At 34.9% G+C, this 27,503-nt stretch overlaps 1 protein-coding gene across 1 annotated transcript; it reads left to right on the forward strand.

The window, feature by feature from the left end:
* The first annotated feature begins 1,146 nt into the window (after positions 1 to 1,146).
* LOC123664563 (protein Wnt-2-like) lies at positions 1,147 to 27,128 on the forward strand. Its single transcript, XM_045599093.1, has 7 exons — positions 1,147 to 1,211; positions 2,039 to 2,136; positions 18,693 to 18,804; positions 19,380 to 19,536; positions 24,133 to 24,332; positions 25,461 to 25,603; positions 26,772 to 27,128. Exons 1-7 carry the CDS (start codon positions 1,162 to 1,164, stop codon positions 26,921 to 26,923), a joined length of 912 nt encoding a protein of 303 aa, XP_045455049.1. The 5' UTR covers positions 1,147 to 1,161; the 3' UTR covers positions 26,924 to 27,128.
* Positions 27,129 to 27,503: the final 375 nt, after the last annotated feature.

The following is a 27,503-nucleotide window of genomic DNA, read 5'->3' on the forward strand; positions in this document are numbered from 1 at the left end:
TCATGTTATTTCCTCTGCTAGAACGAGGTGAGCTCCGCAAGTGACAGTAAAGTGTACTGCATCGGTTGCTACCTCCGTGATGGCGGCTGCAACGGCTTGGCTCACGTGACCTTAAACGAACCGGCTCGCCAGATTTGCGTGCCTCGTTTCGTTTTTCGGTTCGTGGCGTACGACGTATAGTTACACTACGTGTTCGGCTCCGACTTCTCTCTGCAGAGCTACGAACTGTTTGCTCGCAAATATCACGCAATCTGTAGCGCGAACACCTTGATGACGGCGTAAATAACACACGGTTTTCTTCTATAACTAACACTACTTGACATAACTAAGACTTTTTGTGGGCTAGAGTCTGAAAGCCGAAATATTTTGACTGTCAATCCCACTTCTGAAATGTAGAATACACACATTAACGCAGAACACTTATTTCTTATTTCAAATCTATTTTGATTCATTCACAATACATACTTTTAACTGCATTGAAGACTTTATCACACTAATCACTGATACGCCACTTATCGGATAGCAACGTTAGCCTCACAATAATTAAACAATTACTGCCTCTTTACCTACAAATTATCATATTTATAGAACAACAATCCCGCCAATAGATTACAAAATGGCGACTGACCAATCAGAAAATTAACTGTTCGGACGATGGTGTCACCATTTTTAAGCTCTTTCCGTACTTCAACAAATAACAATTACAAAAAATAAAAATTACAATCAATACAATCTTATAAAATTATTAGAAGCATAAATGTGAATGATAACAGTGTTTATTTAGTAACTACCCTGAAAAACAGATAATAAAGATGGCGGCTGAGCATAAATTTGAATGATAACAGTATTTATTTGGTAACTACCCTGACACAGATAATAAAGATGGCGACAGACTAATTGTAAAATAAGAGTCAATACAAAATCCAATATTTTATAATTGTTAGAATTACAAATTTAAATGCCAACACAAAGCAATTTCTTTCACGCAACCTTTGGATGGAAACGGAAAAATAAGAATTTAGTAGTTGTAGTGAAACTAATCTTATGTACATGATAACGTATTTGTTTTTTTTTTTCAGGAACAGCGTGTCAGGCGCCGTATCACTCGGAGCTCACCTCGTGTGCGCACGTGTCGCCGGCCTCACTGACAAGCAACGCGCTATGTGTCGCTCGTCACCCGCCGCCATAGCCGCCGTGGGTGATGGCTTGAGGTAATATTCACTTCGTTATGAGTATTTATTGATATTCAACTTTTCTCCATCTGTGTTTATTGTATATACTTAATAAATAATAAAATAGCATCGGCATTACGTAATTATAAATGGACACCCTTAATTGTTAGACAACAACGATTCTTCAACAATTTGAGCATTGACCTGCCTATCGGCCTGTTATAAGAGATTGATAATAATCATACTGTGGTTTCAAATTGACTGGTTTTAACTTTTTTGTATACCGTTTCGCCAACGCGCATTGGAGCAGCGTGGTGGATTAAGCTCTGATCCTTCTCCTACATTGGGAAAGAGGCCTATGCCCAGTAGTGGGATATTACAGGCTGAAGCGATGAAGCGTATACCGTTTTAGTTTTTGTTCTTTAGTGGGCAAGGTCATAATTAATAATCGAAAAAGAATTTAATCAACGCTCCTTGTTTCCGTTTCATTCATTCTTTTTATATATCGTTCAATGACCTGGCTTACATTTTAAAATTGATTTCATGTAAAAAAATAAACAATTAAGAATTTTATCCATTTTCATAGCATTTTCTACACCAACTTACAAATGAAGATGGTTTAAATTATGTGTGTTGATTATATTAGGCTTTTTAAGAGACGGTCAATGCTTCAGTAACTTAATTCTTACGAAAATTAGAAAAAAGTAATTTACGTCAGCTCTCAGTACACAGTACTATATATAGCTCAGGATTTTTAATTCCAATTGTATCTATATCATAAACATACACCGCCTTTAAACCAGTCTATGATGGTATGATGAAAGGCCATGGCATTCTTAATAACACTTTTTTATTATTTTAAACAGAATGGCGTACGCCGAGTGTCGGTCGCAGCTCGGAGGCTACAGGTGGAACTGTTCTGGGATTGGAGATGGAAACGACTTTGGACATGTCATGCCATTGGGTGAGTTTTATATGTAACATTTTTCATTATTAACATAACTTGCCCTACATCTTTTTGTAGCCAGTGACTTAATTGAGTAACTTGCTCCAATTTTATGGCTAACGCTACATCTAGTCAAACTTTTTGTCCTCTATATTTCATTTCACCTAAGATTGGTACGGTGACACATGTCAAATTAACTCTATAGTGAGGTGACCATACAGAATTAATTTATGTGATTCGATTATCGAGTACAATTGCGGTTAACCTTTAATCGATTATAAAAAATACTTTTAACTGCTTATTAAAAATTAATTTCGTCAATAAATAATTAATGTTTTAAGGGTGTAAAAATGAAACTCAATATTAAATTATTATTATATTAATGTGCTGTGTGGCTACGGCACTAAAGAATTTAGCCACCCCCTCTCTTCCCGTGGGTGTCGTAAGAGGCGACTATGGGATAACAAGGTTTCACAACCACCTTGGAACTTAAGAAGCCGACCGATGGCGGGATAACCATCCAACTGCTGGCTTTGAAATACACAGGCCGAAGACGGGCAGCAGCGTCTTCGGTGCGACAAAGCCAGTACTGCGGTCACCAACCCGCCTGCCCAGCGTGGTGACTATGGGCAAAACACATGAGTTTACGTTATTTTTGGCGTAAACTTGTGGAGGCCTATGTCCAGCAGTGGACTGTATAGGCTGTAATGATGATGATGATTAAATTATTCAATTTATTCGCAATCTGTTTCAATCGACGAACAGGAAGACTCATCCGATTCCGATTCTACATTTAAAATAAAACTTTGGTCCAATATTGTGTCGACGTGGACGTCGCGTTCCCAGTCCTGGCGTATGACGCTTTTAACTTTTTCTATGACATTACTCCAGTTTTCAGCCGTTACGTTTTCACAAGCTTGCTGGAGTAATGACATCATCTTGTTTGCGGTAAAAGGCGGTGTTGTATTATTTCTTGCAGCGAAACCTGCAAAGAGACACAAAGAAATATTTATTAACACATACTTTAACCGTGGTCGTTTTCGTGACAGGTACACATTAATTCAAGTGAAAAACCCCGTATTGTTTCAGACCATTATCATTTATCAATTCCTGTACAAAACAGATTTTTTCAGCTCTTTTGACGTGGTTGAGTAATTAACAAAAACACTCACATACTTACACCCACACTTTAATAACAGTTGGATTGCCTAACCTTTTATTTGAGCCCAAATTAGTTCAATTGCGTTGTACTGGCAATGATATGGTGGTAGGCGCAAAACTTGATGACCCCTTTTTTTAGCTATCTCGTCGAGTTCGTAAGTCGGCTGCCTCGGCTTGTGAAGCTGCACCAATTGGACTAGCTTCGCCTTCAACATCGTCATGTCAGCGTCAATGTTATTTGTTTTAAGCCACTCGACATGTTGCGCTTTGTTGTGACACGATGTTGGTGCTTTATTTAGCTGAACTGAATGGTATGGCGCATTATCCATTATAATGGTGCTCGGTTCCTTTAAATTGTCCATCATTTTGATAAACCAATCTTTAAATTTTTCTGCATTCATTTCTTCATGATAATCTCCCGTCTTTTTGGACTTAAACGCGAGAAGTGCGTTATCGACAAACCCATTAACTGTACCCGCGTGGCAAATTATTAGGCGTTCGCCTTTACCCTCCGGTACTTTAGTAGAAGCATGGGCAGTGCCGTCTGTCCATACTTTGCCAACAGTATGATTGGCGTTCAACCATGTCTCGTCAAGGAATACGACATTGTTCCAATCCGTAATGTTTTTCATCTTTTCTAAAAATGACATCCGTGCAATAACGATATTCGTCCTTTCCATCAGCCTTTTCCGTTTGTTAATTTTTTGGTATCGAAATCCAATTTTTTTTAGAAGTCGCCATAACGATGTCGCACTTCCGTTAAATAATTCGGCATCTTTTAAAGACTTCAGTAATTTTAAAGCAATTGGCAACTCATTTCTCCGGTAATAATCATATATATGATTTCTTATGGCATCGGAATCAAAGCTATCAACTTCAATGACCGAAAATTGCCTTTGCCTCTTTTTTTGAGGACTCGATAACTTATTATTTTCCATATTGGTGTCACCGAACTTTTCTTTGGTTATTCTTGACACTGTATTACGCCCAATGTCAAGTGCCTGTGCAACTCGATCCACTATGAGGTTGACAGATAGTAATGGACCGCCATTTTCTCGCTCCCGCTCAAAGTATTCCCGCAAGCGGACAACCAACTCCCGGGCTTGACTGTTTAAAACGGTCTTCTTTGTTATTTTCGGCATTTTCACACACAAAATCAATAACTAAAAAAAAAATAATAACAGAACTTAACAACAATAAAACAGCAACAAATACAACTATAACAACAGGCAAAACGAAAACACGGAAAGCATACAAGGCAGACGCACTCGTACTGATTGAGATATATCAAATCAGTGAGTTGACGCGATTCACAAGATGGCCGTTACGATTATTTGTTTTTTCCGATTACTACGTGTCAATCCCTATCATCAAACGTTTCGTTTCATGCCTGTAATTTTAGGTTATTATTTTTTCTGTACCTTTTTTATTTTGTTTAAAATATAAAAACGCATATTTAAATACAATTTCAATCTAATCAAGCATTAGTATTTGATAAGTACGATTTTTATTTTTGTGTTACCCTCACATTAGGAATTCTAAACATTTTTGAATATCATGTCAAAAATTGACCGCTCCAGCGGGATTCGAACCCGCGTCTCCGACTGACCGTGTCGGCGCTCTAGCCAATTAAGCTATGGAACGATGTACCCGCTAGAGCGAAATTTTTGACATGATGATTTTTATTTTTCGGTTTAAGCGAACCGTGGCGCCGTCTATAGTGAGTTCTTTACAGAGACCCGTAACTATTCAAAGTTTCATATTACAATGAAAATCTTTGACAGGAGACGACACCATGCTATTTTTAATAAGTACGATTTTTATTTTTGTGTTACCCTCACATTAGGAATTCTAAACATTTTTGAATATCATGTCAAAAATTGACCGCTCCAGCGGGATTCGAACCCGCGTCTCCGACTGACCGTGATATTCAATTCGTTTTTGACATGATATTCAAAAATGTTTAGAATTCCTAATGTGAGGGTAACACAAAAATAAAAATCGTACTTATTAAAAATAGCATGGTGTCGTCTCCTGTCAAAGATTTTCATTGTAATATGAAACTTTGAATAGTTACGGGTCTCTGTAAAGAACTCACTATAGACGGCGCCACGGTTCGCTTAAACCGAAAAATAAAAATCATCATGTCAAAAATTTCGCTCTAGCGGGTACATCGTTCCATAGCTTAATTGGCTAGAGCGCCGACACGGTCAGTCGGAGACGCGGGTTCGAATCCCGCTGGAGCGGTCAATTTTTGACATGATATTCAAAAATGTTTAGAATTCCTAATGTGAGGGTAACACAAAAATAAAAATCGTACTTATTAAAAATAGCATGGTGTCGTCTCCTGTCAAAGATTTTCATTGTAATATGAAACTTTGAATAGTTACGGGTCTCTGTAAAGAACTCACTATAGACGGCGCCACGGTTCGCTTAAACCGAAAAATAAAAATCATCATGTCAAAAATTTCGCTCTAGCGGGTACATCGTTCCATAGCTTAATTGGCTAGAGCGCCGACACGGTCAGTCGGAGACGCGGGTTCGAATCCCGCTGGAGCGGTCAATTTTTGACATGATATTCAAAAATGTTTAGAATTCCTAATGTGAGGGTAACACAAAAATAAAAATCGTACTTATTAAAAATAGCATGGTGTCGTCTCCTGTCAAAGATTTTCATTGTAATATGAAACTTTGAATAGTTACGGGTCTCTGTAAAGAACTCACTATAGACGGCGCCACGGTTCGCTTAAACCGAAAAATAAAAATCATCATGTCAAAAATTTCGCTCTAGCGGGTACATCGTTCCATAGCTTAATTGGCTAGAGCGCCGACACGGTCAGTCGGAGACGCGGGTTCGAATCCCGCTGGAGTGGTCAATTTTTGACATGATATTCAAAAATGTTTAGAATTCCTAATGTGAGGGTAACACAAAAATAAAAATCGTACTTATTAAAAATAGCATGGTGTCGTCTCCTGTCAAAGATTTTCATTGTAATATGAAACTTTGAATAGTTACGGGTCTCTGTAAAGAACTCACTATAGACGGCGCCACGGTTCGCTTAAACCGAAAAATAAAAATCATCATGTCAAAAATTTCGCTCTAGCGGGTACATCGTTCCATAGCTTAATTGGCTAGAGCGCCGACACGGTCAGTCGGAGACGCGGGTTCGTATCCCGCTGGAGCGGTCAATTTTTGACATGATATTCAAAAACATTAGTATTTGCTTTGGAAACTAATTGGTGATTTTTAAAAATGTATATTTATCCGATTTGTTGAAAATAGTGAGCGTGTATTGGAACATATCAAATGTCACCGTACCCATCCTATGTGAAATGGATAGTAATTACGTTAGCATATAATTCCATCATCTTACCGGATCTTTCAACTAAGATAAGACACAGCCGAAAATATTCTGCTCAAAATCTGGAACAGCCCAAGTGGGGAATTACCTCGACCTTACAGAAGATCATAACACTGCTTTCGAGCAGTGTTGTGTTGTGTGATGTGATGAATAACCAGAGCTCCTGGGAGCTTAGGGGGAGTGTCGGCAACGCGCTTGCGATGCTGCTAGTGAGTGTCACAAACTTCTAAAACCTAAGGTATCGCTTACCACCAGGTAAGCCTTACGCTCGTTTGCCGGCTTAGTAGTATAATCATTCCTAAAATCATTGATCAACAACGTAGTTTTAATGAACAATATTATAAGCATGTATATGCTACAATAACCGCTTAGTGCTACATAGACAGACTGCAACTCCCAAAAATAACAAAAGCTTTTATTACCAGAAATCTTGAAACAAATAGAAACAAATGATAATTTATTAAATCTAAAGTTATCGATAATAGACCAAAATCTAGTGGTGTGGTGTAGACCCAAGGTCAAATTACTCAATTTAGTCCAGTCTAACCTCATTTTATTTTGTGATTGATGGTTTTCTGGCTAGTCTTACTAAATAATCAATCATTTATTAATAACTTGCAAATTGCCGCAAAGTTGGACACTCAGATTAGTTTACAATCTGCAAATATTAATGTATGTATTTTTAATCCATAATTTAATATAAATCGGAATTAGATTCTGTTCTTGAGTACGTAAATTTCACAAGACTACTGCTAGTTTTTTCTTCCAAATTTAAGATGTTTCTTCGGCCTTCGCATCTATATGCACTATTAAAAGCCATCAAACTAAAAGAATAAATTGATTATATTGTTAGGATCAAATTATATAATACCCATGTCAAAACCATAGTCAGTTGCTCTTAGAAAGCTATCATACATTCTGTTTTTTTTTTCTAATTTTAAAATAACCATAGACCACACAGTAAAGTCATTGAATTGTTAATTTAAATTGTAATTAGCCTAATTCAGAGTCACACAACGTAAATGTAGAAAAGGTTGTATATAAAAAGGTATTATATCGTTTTAATATGTATATTTTATTGTTTTTGATATTACATCGTGGGTTAGACTGTTCTCAAGGTCTACATCGTATTTTATAATTTTACGAGCTTCGAACTCAGTAGGTAATCCGATAATTGATTACAATGGACATTAATAAACGCTTAAATACTTATATGTTATAAATATATGAAGATGTTATTTTAATAAATTATAAAGTATAAAATTATCGTAAAGTATCGATTTTATATATTATTTAGTGTTACTGTAGAAACTAAGACAAAGAGACTAGAAATTTCACAAATTAATGTCATATTATGTGTATGTGTTGCTGTACATGTATGCTGCGTGGTTACGGTAGAGAATATAGCCTTCCCCTCTCTTCCCATGGATGTCGTAAGAGGCGACTAAGAGATAAAATAGTTCCACTACCACCTTAGAACTTAAAAAGCCGACCGATGGCATGAGCCCTTTCGCCGCACTTGTAGCACATAACTTCAGAACTTTTCTTCGTAGGAGCCTTAACCTCCTTGACTTCCTCAGAGACCTCGCGGATCTTATGGATCTGCCGTATGTCATGGCGAACAGCCTCGACCTCCAAAGCATGCGCCAATGCTTCCTTTAACGATGTATGGTGACGAAGCCTCACTGCAGCTCTGACCTCCAGGTCTTTGATTCCGTCGACAAATGCTTGAACAATATTCGTGTCTACCATCTTGGTGTCTGCTCCTGGGTGTGCCTTCCTGACGAGTTTCTCAATTTCCAACGCCCATTGTTGTAGTCCTTCTCCTAAGCGTTGGACTCTGTCATGCAGTTGGGCACGGAACACGTGCTCCAGGTGTCGCTCCCCGTATCGGGATTCAAGTGCCTCCATCAAGTCTTGGAACCCGTTTCCTGTATGTGGCAGTGCTTCCAGAACCGACAAAGCTTGCCCTCTGAGCGCAACAGTGAGAGCGGTCAGGCATTGCTCTTCCGTCCATCCGTTGGCAGTAGTAACCGTCTGGAATTGTTGACGATAAGCGTTCCACGGTGTAGTACCGTCGTATGGACGCACTTTCACTCTTGGTCCTTGCGCCACTCCCGTACTTCCACTAGACATCACGGCTCCCGTGGTTTCAAGGCGTACTTTCTTCGTAATTCAATGAGGCCGGTTTCACATTTTCAACATCCAATCCTAACCTGGTAACTCGTTCTTCCACTACGTCGACATCTTTTCGAAGCTTAGTCACCGCGTCACTAACATCTTTTACAGCCCAAAGCGTTTTTTCTTGGAGCTCTTTTTGTTGCTCTTGTAATTCTTGCAAAGCACTACGAATTTCAACCCTTTGCTGCTCTTGTAATTCTTGCAAAGCACGAATTTCAGCCCTTTGCAGCTCCTTTAATTTAATTCTAAACTTCCTAATTGAAGAGCCACTTGAGAGTCTGTAGAAGCTACGGTGGTAAGGTGAGCGGATCCAGTGGGCGGGGCTTGGGACAAAGTGGGCTGGCCTGAGCCTGAGTAGGTGGGGCCTGGGCCTGAGTGGGCGGAGCCTGAGCCCGAGTGGGCGGGGCCTGAGTTCGAGTGGGCGGGGCCTGGGGGCGGGGCATAATAAGCGGGGTCGGTGGGCGGGGCTTGGCCCACGGTGGGCGGAGCTTGGTCCCCAGTGGGTGTGGCCTCGGCAGCTCGTTGTGCCCTTGTCCTGACGCCCCCCTTGAAGTCTTCTCTCGGAGTTAATGGCATCTCCAAATCCCACTTCTGACACGAGGCACCCATCCAACTGCTGGCTTTGTAATACACAGGCAGAAATCGGGCAGCAGCGTCTTCGGTGCGACAAAGCCAGTCTTGTGACTACCAGCTGCCCAGCGTGGTGACTATGGGCAAAACACATGAGTTCGCGCCATTTTTGACTAAGTTAGGCTTAATTGATATGTACATGTTACTTAATGTTAATAGAAGAATATAACTGAACATAAGTAGAAAGTAAATAATCCTGATTACAACACTTAATTATAGTCTTTATATTCTTCTAATTTAGGTGTAAAAATTCTCTTGAAGTTGCTTTATTTTTAATATATATAACTAGGTCGGCAAACAAGTGTACGGCTCACCGGATGGTAAGTGATTACTTAGCTTATAGACGTCTGCATCACCAGAAGTATCGCAAGCGCGTTGCCGACCCCATCCTCAGTTTGTTCTCAACCTCGCCGATTAATCCTTTGTGTCTTCTCTACTATATGAGACATAGGCAAAATTATCTGTACTATTTTGATACTATTGTACCACAATAATCTTAATAACTGAATATACTAGCAAAATGATCTCGATAATATACATCAAATTACAATTAATTTAGAAAGTAACACTATAAACATGTAGTTCATTTGAATTAAAAATATCTGTCACCAAAACATAACATTTCGTAAAACACGTTTCATTTAATTTTCATCACGTGATGGGTACTACAAAAAATAAATTGATGTTTTTTGTCAAGACTTTTTGCAGTAACAGCACTAAAGCTATTTTTAATTCTCAAACAAGAGTCTAACGTTGTAATCTTGAATACCGTTACAGATACTAATGTAAAATGAATAATTATTTAAATCTTTTTTATCCCACTGCTGGGTATAGGCCTCTTTCTCCATATAGGAGATGGGTTGCTTAATCCACCACGCTGCTAAACTGCGGGTTAGCTGTTGTTATAATGTACTTGCTACTTATTTAAAAATAATCAATTATACGCAACGCTATCGCGCAATGTTGAACAGATAGACAGTAAATGATATTGTTCATTTTTTTTATCCTAATTATATATTTCAATATTAATGTTAGGAAAATTAAAAATATAATGCTCAAAATCTGGTATATAATATTGTAATCGGGCATTTGGTACCTCAACCTTACACAAGATGTCAGGCCTATAACAGTTTCAAGTAGTGTTGTGTATCCTCCTACCCGCATCGGAGCACCGTAGTTCATTAAGCCCGAATCCTTCTTCCACATGGGGGAAGTAGCAAGCGGCAGTGCTGTGTACCTGTGGCGAGTAAAGTAACCAAGGCTACAACACACGCTTCAATAAGTATAAAACAAATATATACGGTAGTAAAAAATATACGATAGTACATAGTAGAGTGGGAAGACAAGTCGATTGGCATCTTTACATTAATAAGATATAGGATAAAAACAATAAATGTTTACCATTCGTGCGCACGGGATCGTGATCGAGTCTTAATACGATGATACAGCGTGGTCAGTTTGACTAATTATGATATTTGTTTACAGAGAGGTCATTTATCTACCAATGCCATTTATATGGTTTTTCTTCTTACATCTATATGCGAAAGTTTGGATTAACAAAAAAAAAAAAAAGAAAACGTATTTTGAACACACGTATAACCATCTTATCATTCGTAAGGTACCCAAGTGATACCAGTGATTTAGTTAACAGCCGACTTACGATAATTACATTTTTTTTTCTTTTAATATTACACCCAAAACCAGGGTGAGAATCAAGCCCACAAGCTTCGCTCGAAAAAAGGGTTACTGCCCAATGGATGGATGTTTGTTGATCAATCACGGCCGAATGTCTGAACGCTTTTGGATGACTTTGGAAAATTTATTTACTATTTTTTATGCCAACGAAAACGTACAATTCTTGTGCTATAGATTTCCATGCAAAGGAATTCACGAGCAATAACTAACTAAAAGTGATAAATAACGTACCTATGTAATACAAAACAAAAAAATAAAAAAGTGCGTGTGACTCCGTTGCATGACTATAATAACTTTTTACTTTTTATTCTAGAAGTTGTTATAAGGTTTGTAAAACTGATTAAGTGTAGTATTTTAGCTTGTTTTAACTCTAAAAATTTTTGGGTGTATAAATTGATAGATTTTTTTTTTCATAATATGACATATTTTATTAATAGTCTAAGAAAATTTATATCACTTACGAAGCAGCTACCTAAAATATTAAGAAGGCAAGTCTAGGCAGGCACACTCTAAATTGACCTTATCTTATCTTGCAAACCCACTAGTATGGTCAGACGGTACATATAATACATAAAAATAATATTATTAATTAATTTAATTATCTAACATTCATATCGATAAAATATAATATCACATCATACCTACGCTAAATATAAATAATATTAATGAGATTTTATTTAATTTTAACACCTGTTTATAAAACTTGTTTTTTTTTATTAACCTTTTCCCAGTAATAGGCAATATAATAAGTGTCATTTCTCACACCTCAAGGACAGAATAATCGAAAATTAAGGCGAATGATAAATTAACCATAATCAAAAATAGTAATAAAACATCTTTAATTAAATTTATAAAGTTATTTTTGAAATATTATTTGACATGTTGTGTAAAATAACGTATAAAATCTGTCATGAAGTAAAAAATATTAAAAATATATGTTTAATTAATTACATAAAGAAGCCTATTTTTTAATTTGTTTTTCAACATCCTGTAAAAGACGCGTAGCAGGTTTCTGCACAGCGAATGTCTAGGTCATTGACGTTTACAGGCTAAAATATAAATCCTAGGTATTACATTTTTTCCTTTTATATATAGATCAAAATACTTCTTTAAGTTTTTGTTTAATATAATCAATATAATTTAATATCATGTGTATTTATGTATTTCTTTATTTTTTTATAATAAATTAAATTTCTCAACCTGTGCTAATGTACAGAAAACAGTCATATACCATTTATGATAAAATCGTAAATATTAAATTGTAACACCATTTTAAAATAAAATAATTGTAATTAAAATATAGCAATATCCTAATTGTGTTTGCTCGAAAACAAACAAAAAAAAACAAGTAAAAAAATAGTCAAGTTAAATACGCTTTATCAAAGATTATTTAAAAAGCAGCTATTAAATCACACAGGACCACATAACAAGCATCAGCTTTTGATAAAAATAAGAATCATCAAAATTGTTACACCCAGTAAAAAGCTATGCGGTATAATACAACGTAGGTCGACGAAAAAATAGTCAAGTAAATACGCATTATTAGATACATATATCTCAAAAAGTACTGGTTAGATTTCAATCAAATTTAAATGGGACCACATGATACGCACCACCTTTCGATTAAAAAAAATTATCGAAATTGCTCCTCCCAGTCAAAAGTTAAGTAATATACATTTAAAAAATACAGTCGAATTGAGAAACTCTTCCTTTTATTTGAAGCCGTTTAAAAACCAATGTTACTTACACATACATCCTTGTCAAGGACCATAATTATATCAACTACCCCTTATGTACGTATTATTTTCATTTTTATTTTGATTAATTTATTTTATTACTCAAACAATTATTTTTTATTACATAGACTAATAAAATCTACATCTTTAACAACGAATCGTTAAAATGTACGTAAATTATATATTATATACTAGCGGACTCGGCAGACGATGTTCTGCCCGGAAAACAGCTACCACATTTGATTGCTTACATACCGATAGCAGCGTCACCTACTGGGTCCAATTGAGATAAAAAATACCGTATCCCCCAAGTTGTACCAAATTACAGATGCTTACAAAATTTGATAAAAATCGGTTCAGTAGTTTCGGATTTTATCGCTCACATACATCGTGACACGAAATTTTTATACAAATGATATATAGATTATATATTGAAATTGGATAATTTTTTTATGGTCGTTATTGTCAGGACAAGATTTCTATATAAGAAACTTTGAAAACAAGAAAAATACGGTTACAGTGGTATAAAAAAACACAAAAAAGGGTTTCGGAGTTCGCCGAGTCAACTAATAGGTATATTATAAAATGGAGTATAGTATTGACAATTTGTTTTAAAAGAATAACTCTTAAGTTCTATAGAATCTACATTTCAAACCAGTGACAGTTCCACGTTAACTATAATTAATTAATAAGTAATTATATTCTAAAACAACCACTTAATAGTATTTTAAAAACTTGTATAAAGTTTTCTCATAACAATAAAGCTTCCCATACAGTTACACAAATAGTCAATCAAAAAAGAACGTAATCCGAACATTTGAAAGTATCACACCCACATTCACACCGTGATTTATACACGACGGCTAATTGACTTGTGTTTGTTTAGCGCTACGCGGTTACCTTTTATAAGTCACGACTTTTATATTATAAAACTAGCAGCGCCTTGCGTTTTCATTCTTTTTAATTGTAGTCCCGTAGAAATATCGTGATAAAAAGTATTGTATCTGTAACTCTAAATCTCTAGCTATCTACGTACCAAGTTTTATTACAAACCGTTTAGAAGTTTTGGGTTAATGAGTAAAAAATACATTTATCTATCGTCACAAATTTTCATATTTATAATATTACCAGGACTAGCTTCTCAGGAAATATAGCTTATTTTAATCAGTTATGACACAAAGTTCTCGTATTAAAAGAATTAAAAAAATAGTCCAAAAGTTTTTGAGTTAATTCATTATAATAAACAAAACAACCAAATACAGAACAAACTACTATAAGCTGCATTTTAGTTTTACCCGCAAAAATTTTGGAAATATTTAGGAATGTTGAGAAAAAGTACTCAATGCATGATTCTGTATTTCCGGCTATCTGCGAAACAGGTTTCCATTACATCCATTCAGCCACGTGATTGAGTCATCAAGAAATATCCATCAAACTAAACCTATGCAATTATCTTACAAACATTTTTAAGAAAATATTTATTAATACGGCCTTTTTTATTAAAAAAATCAATTTTAAAATTATTAATATATAACAGAAAAAACCGACTCGCAAACAAAAAACCGACTTCAATAATAAAACGTAGGTAGTCGAAAAAATAGTCAAATAAATACGAATTAATAGAAATAAATTAAAAAATTCTCGTTAGATATCGCTCAAATTTGAAAGGGACCACATCATAAGCACCGCTTTTTAATCGACTTCCAAAAAAGGAGGAGGTTCTCAATTCGACTGTATTTTTTTTTAATGTATGTGTTACATCAGAACTTTTGACCGTGTGGACCGATTTCGACAATTTTTTTTTAATCGAAAGGTGGTGTGTGTCAATTGGTCCCATTTAAATTTATTTGAGATCTAACAACTACTTTTCATGTTATATCTAATAATGCGTTTTTACTTGACGCTTTTTTCGTCGACCTACGTTGTATTATACTGCATAACTTTCTGCTGGATGTACTGATTTTGATAATTCTTTTTTTGTTGGAAAGGAGATATCCCTTGTTTAGTACCATGATAAGGAAACTAGGATCTAATGATGAAATCCGATGAAAATCCGCAATAACTTTTTACTGGGTGTACCGATTTTAATAATTTTCATTTAATCTAAAGCTGATGTTTGTCATGTGGTCACATATAAATTTTATTGAAATCTGATAACTACTTTTTGAGTAATCTTTGATAACGCGTAGTTACTTGACTATTTTTTCGTCGATCTACGTTGTTATTACTCGTCGATGTAATTAAAATCGTTTTTTTTTCGTTTGCGAGCAAACACAATTATCAATTAAAAAAAGAATCATCAAAATCAGTCCATTTAGTAAAAAGTTATAAGTTCACAGATAAAAAAAACAGTCGAATTGAGAACCTTCTCCTTTTTTTAAAGTCATTTAATATAATAACATTAATCAATAAATATTGTGGTGCCAGTTTATATTTATATTAAATATTTAATATATCTGAATTAATCCATTAAAATATATTTACCTTACGCATCACTTAGTCTGATAGGAAAGACAGCATATGTAAATGAATTTGCTTTTAGCATTTATAGAAAAAAAGAAAAAGAAAAAAACAAAATTTGCATTAAATAAGCTCACGAATCATAAAGTCACGATAACTAAGCCTTACGAATTCTTTACTATTTCAAGTATTGCAAATTTGCATATAATATAATTAAAAAGAAAAAAATCGTATTACGAAGTCGTGCACTTGTAAAAAGACAACGGTAACGACACGGCCACGATATCTTTGTCCCCGGCTTGTCACGTCATGTTTATTGAAGTTTATTTATTTTATTCAAAACGACGTTAATTGAGAGACAGGTCAAATGACTTTTGAATGGTCGCCATCTTGGTCATCCATTTTGTTTACATTCAAAATTTTACGATGACAGATTGTTTTGGCGGCAAATTAATTTGAAGTTATAAAAAGTTGTAATCGAAATTTTTATGTTAATTCTTGTATTCGAATATATATTTATAACATTTTTATTGGACTTCGTGTAATTAATTTGTTGTTTAGAGTCACTCAAAGTTTTTAAATACATGATAAATTACTTTGATTTGTTATGCATTAGTAATTAACTTTTTTGTATGCGTGTGTGTATATGAGGGTAGTTTGTATTTGTAAAGAAATAATAGTCATCCGATGTTATTGTTTCAATTATTTACTTTTCATATTTGATGTAAGTTATACCTACAATATTCGGATTTTAAACAAGAATTCATTTATTTATTTTGTAATGCATTGACTAAATTGAGTCAAATCAGCCGTTTCATTTAGTTGACTACAAAGTAATAATGTAGGTATATTTAAAAAAAATCCTCCAAAACATTTTTTATTTTATTTGTAAAGCGGTTTCACGGGACGCGTGACAAAAAGATTAAAGATGAGACTGCATAGACAATAGGATTTAAAATTTACATAAAAATAAATACGTTTCCCTGCCTAAATAACGTAAAAAAAGTATTAGATGAAATTTATGTAGTGGCATCTTTGTACTTCTATTCAATCCATTCAATGATCAAATTAATAAACATTGAGTAATATTATTTTATTATGAAAATATAAATCAAAGTCAAGACAAATCGCCAGTGCTATAAATATAAATCACAAACCTTCACGCCCTAATAAGGCAGCTCCCGGTCGTGCTTCTCGATCTAGATAATTTTAATATTGGACATTATCGTTACAATGCAGTACGGACGTTAATAGTCTTATTAGTCTGTGGAGATAATTTTGACATGGAATACTAGCGGTTTCCGTGACTTCTCTCGCGCTTTTAACAGACTTGAAAAAAGAAGGAGATTATCAATTCATGTATATTTTTTTTGTGTGTTACCTGATAACTGTCTGCTGGGTGTACTGATTTTGATAATTCTTTTTCATTCAAAATCTGGTGCTTGTCATATTTTCCTATTTAAGTTTGAGCGGATAGTTTTAGAAATATAATAATGCGTATTTAATTGACTAATTTGTCAACTGCCTAATTTGATGGTGTTCTTTTTTTACTTGTCGATGTAAATTGAAGGTATTTTATTTGTTTTAATAAATATAACTATAACTTTTATTTTTAATACTACAAAGGTGACAAGCAAGCGTACGTTACGCCTGGTAAGCGTATGCCTTAGGACGCCTGTAATACCAAGAACATTCCAGATTCATATCCCCCACATTCGAGCTCTAGCTACCTTACTCACCGCAAGAACTTAACTCTACTTGACAACGGTATTATTTAGTTGTGATATTCTGTAAGGCTGAGAGGTATTTCCCCTATCTTGTCAATCCAAATTTCGGGCAAGTTATTTGTTGCTGTGCTCTACTTCAATAACTCCTTACTTTCGTACGTTGTTTTTGATGAAAATAGATTGAAGGTTTTATAAAATACAAATTATTATACTTAAGAATAATATATAGGGAATTGTTTAAAAATAGTTAGTATTGAGTTTTTTTTTTTAAGTCTCTTTTCAGCAAAATTTACTTTCCAAATCGTTACCAGATTTATATACACTATATTTCAGAATTTAAGTCAGTCATAAATCGTTATTTTGTTACGATGATAGTACTAAATTTTATAGCAATTAATTTAGTTTTTGCGTGAAAGGGTAACAAACATTCATCCATTCGTACTAATGTTAGCATTTATAATATTAGTAGGATTTAGATTGAATGAAGTTAGTTTACAGTAATGAGCTTATAATAGACAATAAAATGAACCATAGATCATTGTTGTTCCCTATTGTGGATTAGATCATATAGGTGTGACCGTCATTACATTGGAGTGGCTTTGTCCGTGACTTCGTTCGTCAAAACTTAATTTTCCTATAAATCCACCCATATGATTAGTTTCTTACCAGAAGACTGCCTTAGGAAGACGCGTTGACCTTGGCATCTGCTTGATCGTTTTAATTATATTCATAATATTAATTATGTTCGCATAATTATGTTTTTATATCCGTTGTTACCCTAACGATTTATCTTGTATTCAGCGTAGACAAAAATATTTCACTTGTATGAATCGTACTATTTTGTAGAAAAATATCTGTAAAAAAATATTTGAAGCTAAGGGCGTATTTCGGTAAGGCCCTTATATTATAGAGCTATCTAACAAATTATGATAACCAAAAGACAAACATAAGTTTCTTTTTTTACCATCAATTCAAGATTCAAGTAATTATTTTAGGATTTATTCATGGTGGGTATTCTGAATTCAAAACTACTAGTGGTCGCCCAGTGGTCGAAATTCGATCATAATTAATTTAAAATGCAAATGTGGGAAATTTTATACTCCACCATCTGCGCAATTTTCGTAAAAAGGCGTACAAAGTTTTTGCTACACATATTAATGTATAGATTATTGTTTTCATTCTTGATACTCTTAGTTGGTCATCACCCTTAAACTATTGAATGGCAGCATTGTGGAAAAAACTGAATAAAATAGACAAACTCAAATGCTTCAATAAAATTGTATATCTGGTCAAGCATTGTCTTTTATAAGACTAGGTAAGCGGTTACCGTAGCCTATAGACGCCTGCAAACCAGAAACATCGCAAGCGCGTTGTGGGCCCTACCCCTGACCTCCCCAAGAGCTCTGGCCACCTTACTCAACAAGTCACATCCCACAACTCTACTTGAGAGCAGTATTATTTAGCTGTGATATTCTTTACGGTTGAGTTACTTCCTCAGACGGGCTGTTCTAGATTTTGAACAGGATATATCTAAAAGGGCTAATGAATGACTTGATATTGTTTCATCAATAACAGTAAATTTTTTCTATATATTATGTTATAAATTGTTATTTCTTTTATAGCAACTCGTGAGGCAGCATTTACGTACGCGATAACGTCGGCGGGGGTCACACACGCGTTAAGTACGGCGTGTGCGCGCGGCGACCTGCCGGCGTGCGGCTGCTCTTCTAATAGGTAAAACATAATTAGAACTTACCTTAATTTGTCCAAACTTACGTTGATTTGTTAAACCTTACCTGTCATTATTTATACTGACTTATGTTTTATTCAGTAGTATTAAGTATAAGTAACATTGTAACTACTAATTAATTAAATAGCGAATGAAAGTTAAATTATATTTATCTAATTATGTTGCAGATTAATTAAGAGACGTAAATAAAGTTGAAAAGAATTATTTTTATAAATAAACACAAATCGAAATAAGATTACTAACGAATATTATAATCCAGACACGAAGACATCAAATTTTTCATTTTAACCGTTTCAAAATATAAATCTTGAAACATTTATATACATGGATAGCACATTATAGCTCAGCTCTATAACGAAACATTAATAACAATAAATACATCACACTCAATGGTCCAGTAGGATATTATTCCTTTTTTGAGGACCTGGAAATACGCACAACACAATTGCCCAGTACATCTGTATGTTGTATACACATATTTTTCGGTGCACAAATTAATTACTGTCACCAATTTGACAACGCGTGATATATCAATAAAAGTATATATGGTTTTCAACAGGCGCCGGACCCCAAGCCCTTCAGAACAGTTCCAGTGGGGTGGATGTGGGGAGGCGGCGTATGGGGCAAGGTTCGCTCGGCGGTTCCTCGACTCGAGGGAAATGGAAGCGGACGCCAGGAGCCTCATGAACCTTCACAACAACAGAGTCGGGAGGAAGGTGAGCGAGGTACACGTGATTTACTGCAGGGATCTTTAGGTTTTAGATGTACAGGTGTAGGGCAATATAGGGATTATTATATCTTACACAAATATTTTAGCATACGTTAAAACAAATATTAATGGTCAAATACATATTTTAATTAAGAGAAGAGAAGAATGATTACTAAATCTAATAATGATAATAGTAGTATGAGCCTGCATACATGCAACATCATTCATCATTATAATTTCAGACTATTACAGTCCATTGCGGGACATAGGCCTCCGCAAATTCGCGCCAAAAATGGAGTGAACTCATGTGTGTTGCCCATAGTCACCACGCTGGGCAGGCGGGTTTGTCGCACCGAAGACGCTGCTACCCGTCTTCGGCCTATGTATTTCAAAGCCAGCAGTTGGAGGGTTATCGCGCCATCGGTCGGCTTTTTAAGTTTCAAGGCGGTAGTGGAACTGTGTTATCCCTTAGGCGCCTCTCACGACACCCACGAAAAGAGAGGGGGTGGCTATATTCTTAATACCGTAACCACACAGACAAGGCAGCAACGTTTATTATTAATTTATTTACACATCTATTTCTAAAAATATTGTCTTGTAATATCACTTTTTATGCCAATAAAATTTGAAAGATCTAGAAATATTAATAGTACCTAACATATACATAAAATTTTTGAAATATTGTCTAGCCCCTGTTTGTTCTAACGCGCATTACTATTAAAATAGTATACTTAGTTCATATTGAAAGTAGAGCAAGAGAATTATAAAACATTTCGTTAAGTAATACTTTATTATTAATAATAATAATTCATTAAAATTATCTACTCCAAATACTATTATTTCAACGATTGCCTTGAACTTATACGCGACGACGCCAATGGAACAGCCAGTTCAAAAATATTCAATACATGTATCCTAACTTTATTGTAGAGAATCTCCTAAAACTAGACATTAAGTCGGCCTCGTATACCTAATCACATAAGAATATCCCGTCTGTGCTTAAAATTTTCATCCTTATACTATCAATTTTCATATATATTAAAATAGCATATAATGATACACACAAATCCCTTACTTAATATTAATGACTAATCTTTTCTAACTGAGGAAATACCAATTGAATGGAACAGATAGCATCGTATGCATTTCATATTAGCATAATTTCTAGAGTCGTAATGCCGTGCAATTTCTTCAAATGCATCCTTAATGTGATTGCTTGTCCGTGTATCTGTAATGCTGGCAAATCAGCATGCAATCGTAATTAGGCCTTCAGAGAGATGTCAAACTTGAACGGTGCACATTTATACACATCAACGGACTTAACCGGATTTATTCGGATTAGAAACTGTATAAGAAATATAGGGTGTCGTATTTTTTACATCGAACTTATAATATAACAATTAGTTTTAACAGCAATTTAGCAAAAGAAATATCGACTCTAAGACTTATTTAAATCGACAAAATTTAACACGTATAACATTTTATCACAATCTTAAAACGTATCAAACGTGTGCAGTCCCTAATCAAATATAATATCTCGTGTTTTCTTCGGCTTTCCTCGAAGTGAGCCAGGGGGTCCAATTAGGTATTGTGCGAACCCTTGCAGGCTACAATTACCCCGCGAGCTATACAGGGAACATGGCGTTTCAAATTTAAACATATCTTAGTGATATTACGCAAAATTCTATATTATTTTGATGGACTACCCACGGCGATGATCGTATCATCTTCCCGAATAAGTTAGGGAACATTTTAAAACCATTCGCATATTTTATTTTTATTTTCAAAACTAGCTGTGACCGCGACTTCATCCTCGTGGAACTTAAAAAAAATTGTTGTTCAGTTCGCAGAATTACAAAATAAATCAATTTCTAAAATAAAAGTAGCCTAAGTTACTCCCGTCAAAATCGGTCCAGCCGTTTCAGAGGTTAGACGGAACAAACAGACAGACAGACAGACAGACAAAAAATTTTGAAAATGTTATTTTAGTATATGTACCGTGTATACATCCATATGCATTTAGTAAAAAGAAGTTATTTTAATATTATAAACAGACACTCCAATTTTATTTATTTGTATAGATGAGTAGATTTAGTGATGCTGCACTTTACGCAAGGCTTTATAATGGTCGACAATTTTGTTTATCAGCAGAATCATTCGGAATCGGCGGTAGCTTCATATTAGCAATAATTAGTTTATTAAAGAATTTTTCTTTTGAAGGCCAACAATTTATCTTTTTTAAACTCGATTATTTAATTTTATAGTTCTTTCATTTTATTATAAAATCACTATTAATTTATTAGTCAGAAACAAAATAGAGAAAGTATAACCTTGAAAAGTGGTAGAAATAAAGCCCCTGTCTTTTACTATACTTCACTTATATAATATCAGAAAATATAATCAGGTAATTTTTAAAATATTTATACAAATATTGTAAGCTTGAGGAGATTGTTTGTTTGTTTATCAGTTTGTTATTTGTTTATTAGTTAGGTAAACTGTTTATTGAGGAAGACTCGAGATGTGTGAAACCGCAAACAATGTTTAATTAGAAATATAAACATTTTAATAAAAATGTTTTGTATGACATATTATATATCAATTTATCTTATATATCGGCTCATAAAATTTTTGCAAATTTTGCTGTAAATAACCACAGTTTAGTATAGTTGTCACGAACAATTTTGTAATAAATAAAACCATAAATTCAATATGATGTAGGTATATTGTATATTTATGTATTATATTTATTAGTTGGCTGTATTTCTTGAAAGACAACATCAAAATTAAATAATTTATTCATTATTTTGTTTAAAATAGTGAATTTGCCGTGCACAATTAGTACCATCAAATACTACAGAGCAATACTTTACACGTAAATTTTCAAATAAACCTAATGAGGTTTGCACATTTTTAATAACAAAAGTAACTGCGGAGTTTCTTGCCGAATCTTCTCTGTACAATTTATATTCCGAATTGATGGTAATTTCACATTCATTATCATCATCGTCACTTCAATCAATCGCAGTCCACTCCTGGACATAGGCCTCCACAAGTTCGTGCCAAAAATGGCGTGAATTCATGTGTGTTGCCCATTCATGTTAAACACAAAATAACCAAAACATTTATCAAAGTCTAAAATTATTAATTTTGTACAATTACTATTCAAAAGTTCTTATAAACCTAACTTAATAAAGTTTTTTTTATTATTATAATAAAGCGCAAAAAAATTACATAGTGTGTCAAAATAAGTATCTAAACCTTAACCATTTTCAACAACTGTCTATATGTTTGTGTGAAAGAGTCAAACTACGTCTAAATAATGCTCGAAGATGTTAAGGTTAATAGATAAATGGTAGACTGCAGACAAAACGTTATTACCGTTCTCGTCGGTATGATGTATCAAAGAAAATGATAGGTACTTCACTCCTGGCATTATTCTTAGACTTTGGAATACTGGTAAAGTCTATGAGCATTACTATGGATTTCCTTTTATTACCTTATATATATATATATATATATATATTAAAAAATGCTGCTTCAATAATGTTAATCGTTAAAACGGTCACTATCGCAAATTATTTATCCTATTTTTGATACTTTAATACACTTTTTAAGAAACTTACACTTATCTGTGGTTCAAAGCAATTGAAACCTTTTTTTTTACTTTCTGTACATTATTTTTTTTATACATCTACAATTGTATATATTAAACATGATACCTCAAGCCCAACAGGTTACAGAACACGCAATGCTCATCTTAATACAAGATAAAAATGGTACCGTTTTAAAATAATTACAAACATTTCCTTTATATTTGCATAATTGCATAATGTTTCATATAATCGTCTCGAATGGGTTGCAATCTTTCCTTGACATTCTCGACAACTAAAAAACAAGTTCAATGAAGTAATAACATTTGCCATTGGTAGCTAACTGCTAAAATTATATTGAGCGCTGACCTTCAACCTACTCAGAAATGAATTTTAGGTCTCTTTTATGGTAAAAGTGCGGCACAGGGCAAGGTAATCATATTGAGGTACAAAGATTGGTCAGTCGCACTTAAAAAATAAGAAACAAAAAATATCGTCCTCACTTATGCTACAGAACGGTGGCCATGTTAATAGGACTAAATATTTTTTATGGTCCCTAAGACACCAATGAAAGATCTCTAACAGGGTACTTTTTAGTCGCAATAAAAATTTAATTAAAAGTCAAATCTGTCTGATTTGATTTTGCACACCTGTAAACCAACGACTACACTATATTTAATATTTTTTAACTGAGGTAGAGCATGGTATGAAATATCCTGCTCAAAATCTGGAGCAGCCCGATTGAGGAACTATTTCGACCTTACAGAAGATCACAGCTAAATAATATTGCTTTTAAGGAATGTTGTGTTCCTGGGGTAAAGTGACCAGAACTCCTGGACGGGGATTAGAGTTAGGGCTTCTGGTGTTGCCAGCGTATATAAGCTACGGTAATCTCTTCTATCATATCCGGACCGGAGTCCTACCTAATGCTAAGGCAATTTACAATTTACATTTGCAATTTACACTAAAGGCCATGAATGCGAGGAGTTTATTTATTTTATACTTATTCCCAGATGGTAAAAGATTTGGTGCGACGCGAATGCAAATGTCACGGAGTATCAGGTTCATGCGCTATTCGTACATGTTGGCGAGCTCTGCCACCCTTCCGCGCAGTGGGCGCAGCTCTAAGGGACAAGTACCACCGAGCGAGGCTAGTGGTGCCGCACCCACCACCCTCCACGCACGCGCCGCAGACACATCTTGTTATACGACGGTAAGTTGTCATGTGGTAAGTAATTTTTTATTATAATTACGAAAATTGCGGGATTATCATAATCTCAATTTCTATATTTAAAAAACAATTCGTTCTGCTGACAAATACTTTAATTTCGAATATGTTGTATTTTTATGTGTGGGCTTTAATCGTGCCCTCATCTTATCAAGGAATACGGATTTCTGGACTTGATCATCTTTGCTCTGGCGTCTTTTCAGTTAGTACAGCCTAGTTTTTTCTTTAAACACTTTATGCTTAAATAACTGCCCCATCCTTATAGATGGAAATACGGTAAATATAAACAAGAAAAAATAATGAAATGATACGGAGTTCTTTGCGCGTCAGATCATCTCGTGTTCATTTGTCATTAACACCTCCATAATTCACCAAATATCGTAATGCAAGAGGGACTTATGAAAGGAATAAAGGCTTATATAATGCTCTATCGAATTATGTATGGTCGGTAACCTATATATGGGCTATTTGTCTATTTCATAAAATGTATCTATAGAGTTACTTTAATATAAGGTTACTTTCAACGAAGGTTACTAATGCCCTTCCTTCATCAATAACCCAATTACATCTATTTCATCTCAACAAACTAAAATTACATTAATAAACCATTGTGGAAAACTGTCGCCCATATAGTATAAATAACAGTTTAACAGGTGTGATATCAACATGATCTGCACTTTGACCTTACATCGTAACCGGATGAAAACCCTGACTCATATCCTCGCCTGTTTCCTATTATTAATTATATAAACTTGTTTCGTACTTTATTTAATATATCCCAAATGTATAATCTAATCTATTACCATCGCTTATACCAAATTGTTACATTTTTACTCAACTCAAATAACTTTTTTTATTATTATTAAAGGTACTCTTCAAAAACTCGAAAAAGTCTAATTAAAAAAATTTCTATCTTCACTAACTTATATCTCCCACTCAACTTCTGTTCGCCTCGCCCACTAACACTTTTCGTAACGCTCTCGTCACACATTCACCAGCTTACTTCCCAGGTCAACCGTGTGAAAGAAGTTTTTCTTTAAAAAAATCCTAATAAAAATTTAAATTTTTAATTACGTTAGCAGTTGAGGCATAAGTTTATATGAATTTGGCCAGGACAAGACAAAACGCCGGCGTAGGCAGACAGCCCCGTAAGTCCGAGTTGGTGTACCTGGAGCCTTCCCCGTCCTACTGCGAGCCGGACGGCGTCACCGGCTCGCTGGGGACACACGGCAGGCATTGTAACCGAACTTCGAGAGGTAGCTAAATACATTTAAACATTTTTAAAACTACTCATCATCATCATTACACCCTATACAGTCCACTGCTGGACATAGGCCTCCACAAGTTTACGCCAAAAATAACGTGAACTCATGTGTTTTGCCCATAGTCACCACACTGGGCAGGCGGGTTGGTGACCGCAGTACTGGCTTTGTCACACCGAAGACGCTGCTGCCCGTCTTCGGCCTGTGTATTTCAAAGCCAGCAGTTGGATGGTTATCCCGCCATCGGTCGGCTTCTTAAGTTCCAAGATGGTTGTGGAACCTTGTTATCCCTTAGTCGCCTCTTGCGTCACCCACGAGAAGAGAGGGGGTGGCTAAATTCTTTAGTGCCGTAGCCACACAGCACACTACCACACTACTTAAAACTACTAGGAGGCTTATATTGTCTTCATTGGATCCTATCGGATCTGTTTTATATTATTACCGCAGTCTATGAACGCTTGTCTTACTCCAGCTGTAATATACTATATTTAAATTAATTTGTTGTATCTTAATTTCATAATGTTGAAATTATATTTTAGCCTGACGTGGTAATTTGTTAATTGTATTTGCCTTCAATGTGTTGTTTTTTATTTTTTGAAGTGAAACTTCTTTAGGGCGCATGAGTGGTAAAATTTGTACGGATATAACGGCAACGTTTTCGTCGATGGCGCTGAAACGGAAATCTAAATCTTCAGATTTGTATAAATATAAACGAGACTTAAACATCAGTTTGCCAAAGAAGTTTCCCTTCTGACATGTGTACTTTATACGCACGCACTTTTTTTATTTGGATCATGTTAAATTTTGTACTTTCTACATTGTATTTTATCATTTATTTCTGAATTTTTACTGGATTAACACATCGTACTTGATACATATTTACGATATTCTACATCTTAAATTTTTATTAGTAATTATTTATAGGAGAAGGATCAGAGCTTAATCCACCACGCTGCTCCAATGCGGATTGGCGGATATATTCCTTACTATGAGTAACGATCGCTATCAGGTGTACATGATAACAACCGGGACCGACGGCTTAACGTGCTCTCCGAGGCACGGTATGCATGTGTATGTGTACTTAACCACCTCGTTATTGATATAATATTTTATTAATTAACAACTCTAAATAAACTCTACTTTACAATTTTACGTATTATAGGCGAAGACGGCTGTGAAACGCTCTGTTGCGGTCGTGGATACAACACAATAAGAACAGAAGAAGAAACGAAGTGCAATTGTCGGTTCCACTGGTGTTGTCGCGTCTCTTGTGACAAGTGTATCACTCGCAGCGAAGCTCATATTTGTAACTGAACGACATCTAGCGGACACTGACGACGTCTCTGCACACTTGAGACATCTAGCGGACAGTAGCGACAAGCTTGTAAAATGTTTAGAAACAGAATGAACGACGACGATGACGACAGAATAATACCTAATATGTAACAGTTGAAATATAATCTCTAAATTATATAACAAACTGTAATAAAAAAAAACGAGTATGCTTTAGACCACACGACTGAAGTAAAACTTCTTTAGCTTTATTTGCCTCTGCTCTTCCGTTCGCCTCGCCCGATCACACTTTTCGTAACGCTCTCGTCACGCATTCACGAAATTACTCCCCAATTCAAGCGTGCATAAAGAACTTTTACTTCAAAATTTTATATTTTATTACTATAACGTAAGTAGTACCACAATTTTCTTTCTAAATGTTTCATTTGACTGTGTATTTGTATATGCGACATTGGCTAGTGAAAGTCATTTTTCATCATTGGAATGACAGGTTGCTTTACAATTACTCAAAAAGCGACGCTATGTAATGCAGTGTTCGACAAAATTATTATACACTGTTCGACAGTGACTGTCAGACAGTTCATTTGACAGTGTTTTACCC

The sequence above is a fragment of the Melitaea cinxia genome, chromosome 22 (assembly GCF_905220565.1).
Source record: "Melitaea cinxia chromosome 22, ilMelCinx1.1, whole genome shotgun sequence".
Taxonomy (NCBI): domain Eukaryota; kingdom Metazoa; phylum Arthropoda; class Insecta; order Lepidoptera; family Nymphalidae; genus Melitaea; species Melitaea cinxia.

What these genes read in the sequence shown, in the direction of transcription:
- LOC123664563 (XM_045599093.1), top strand. Translation starts at nt 1,162, where the DNA reads ATGTGTCGCTCGTCACCCGCCGCCATAGCCGCCGTGGGTGATGGCTTG. An exon ending in GCCGTGGGTGATGGCTTGAG is followed by an intron (nt 1,212 to 2,038) that starts GTAATATTCACT and finishes TATTTTAAACAG; the next exon opens with AATGGCGTACGCCGAGTGTC. An exon ending in TTGTAACCGAACTTCGAGAG is followed by an intron (nt 25,604 to 26,771) that starts GTAGCTAAATAC and finishes TACGTATTATAG; the next exon opens with GCGAAGACGGCTGTGAAACG.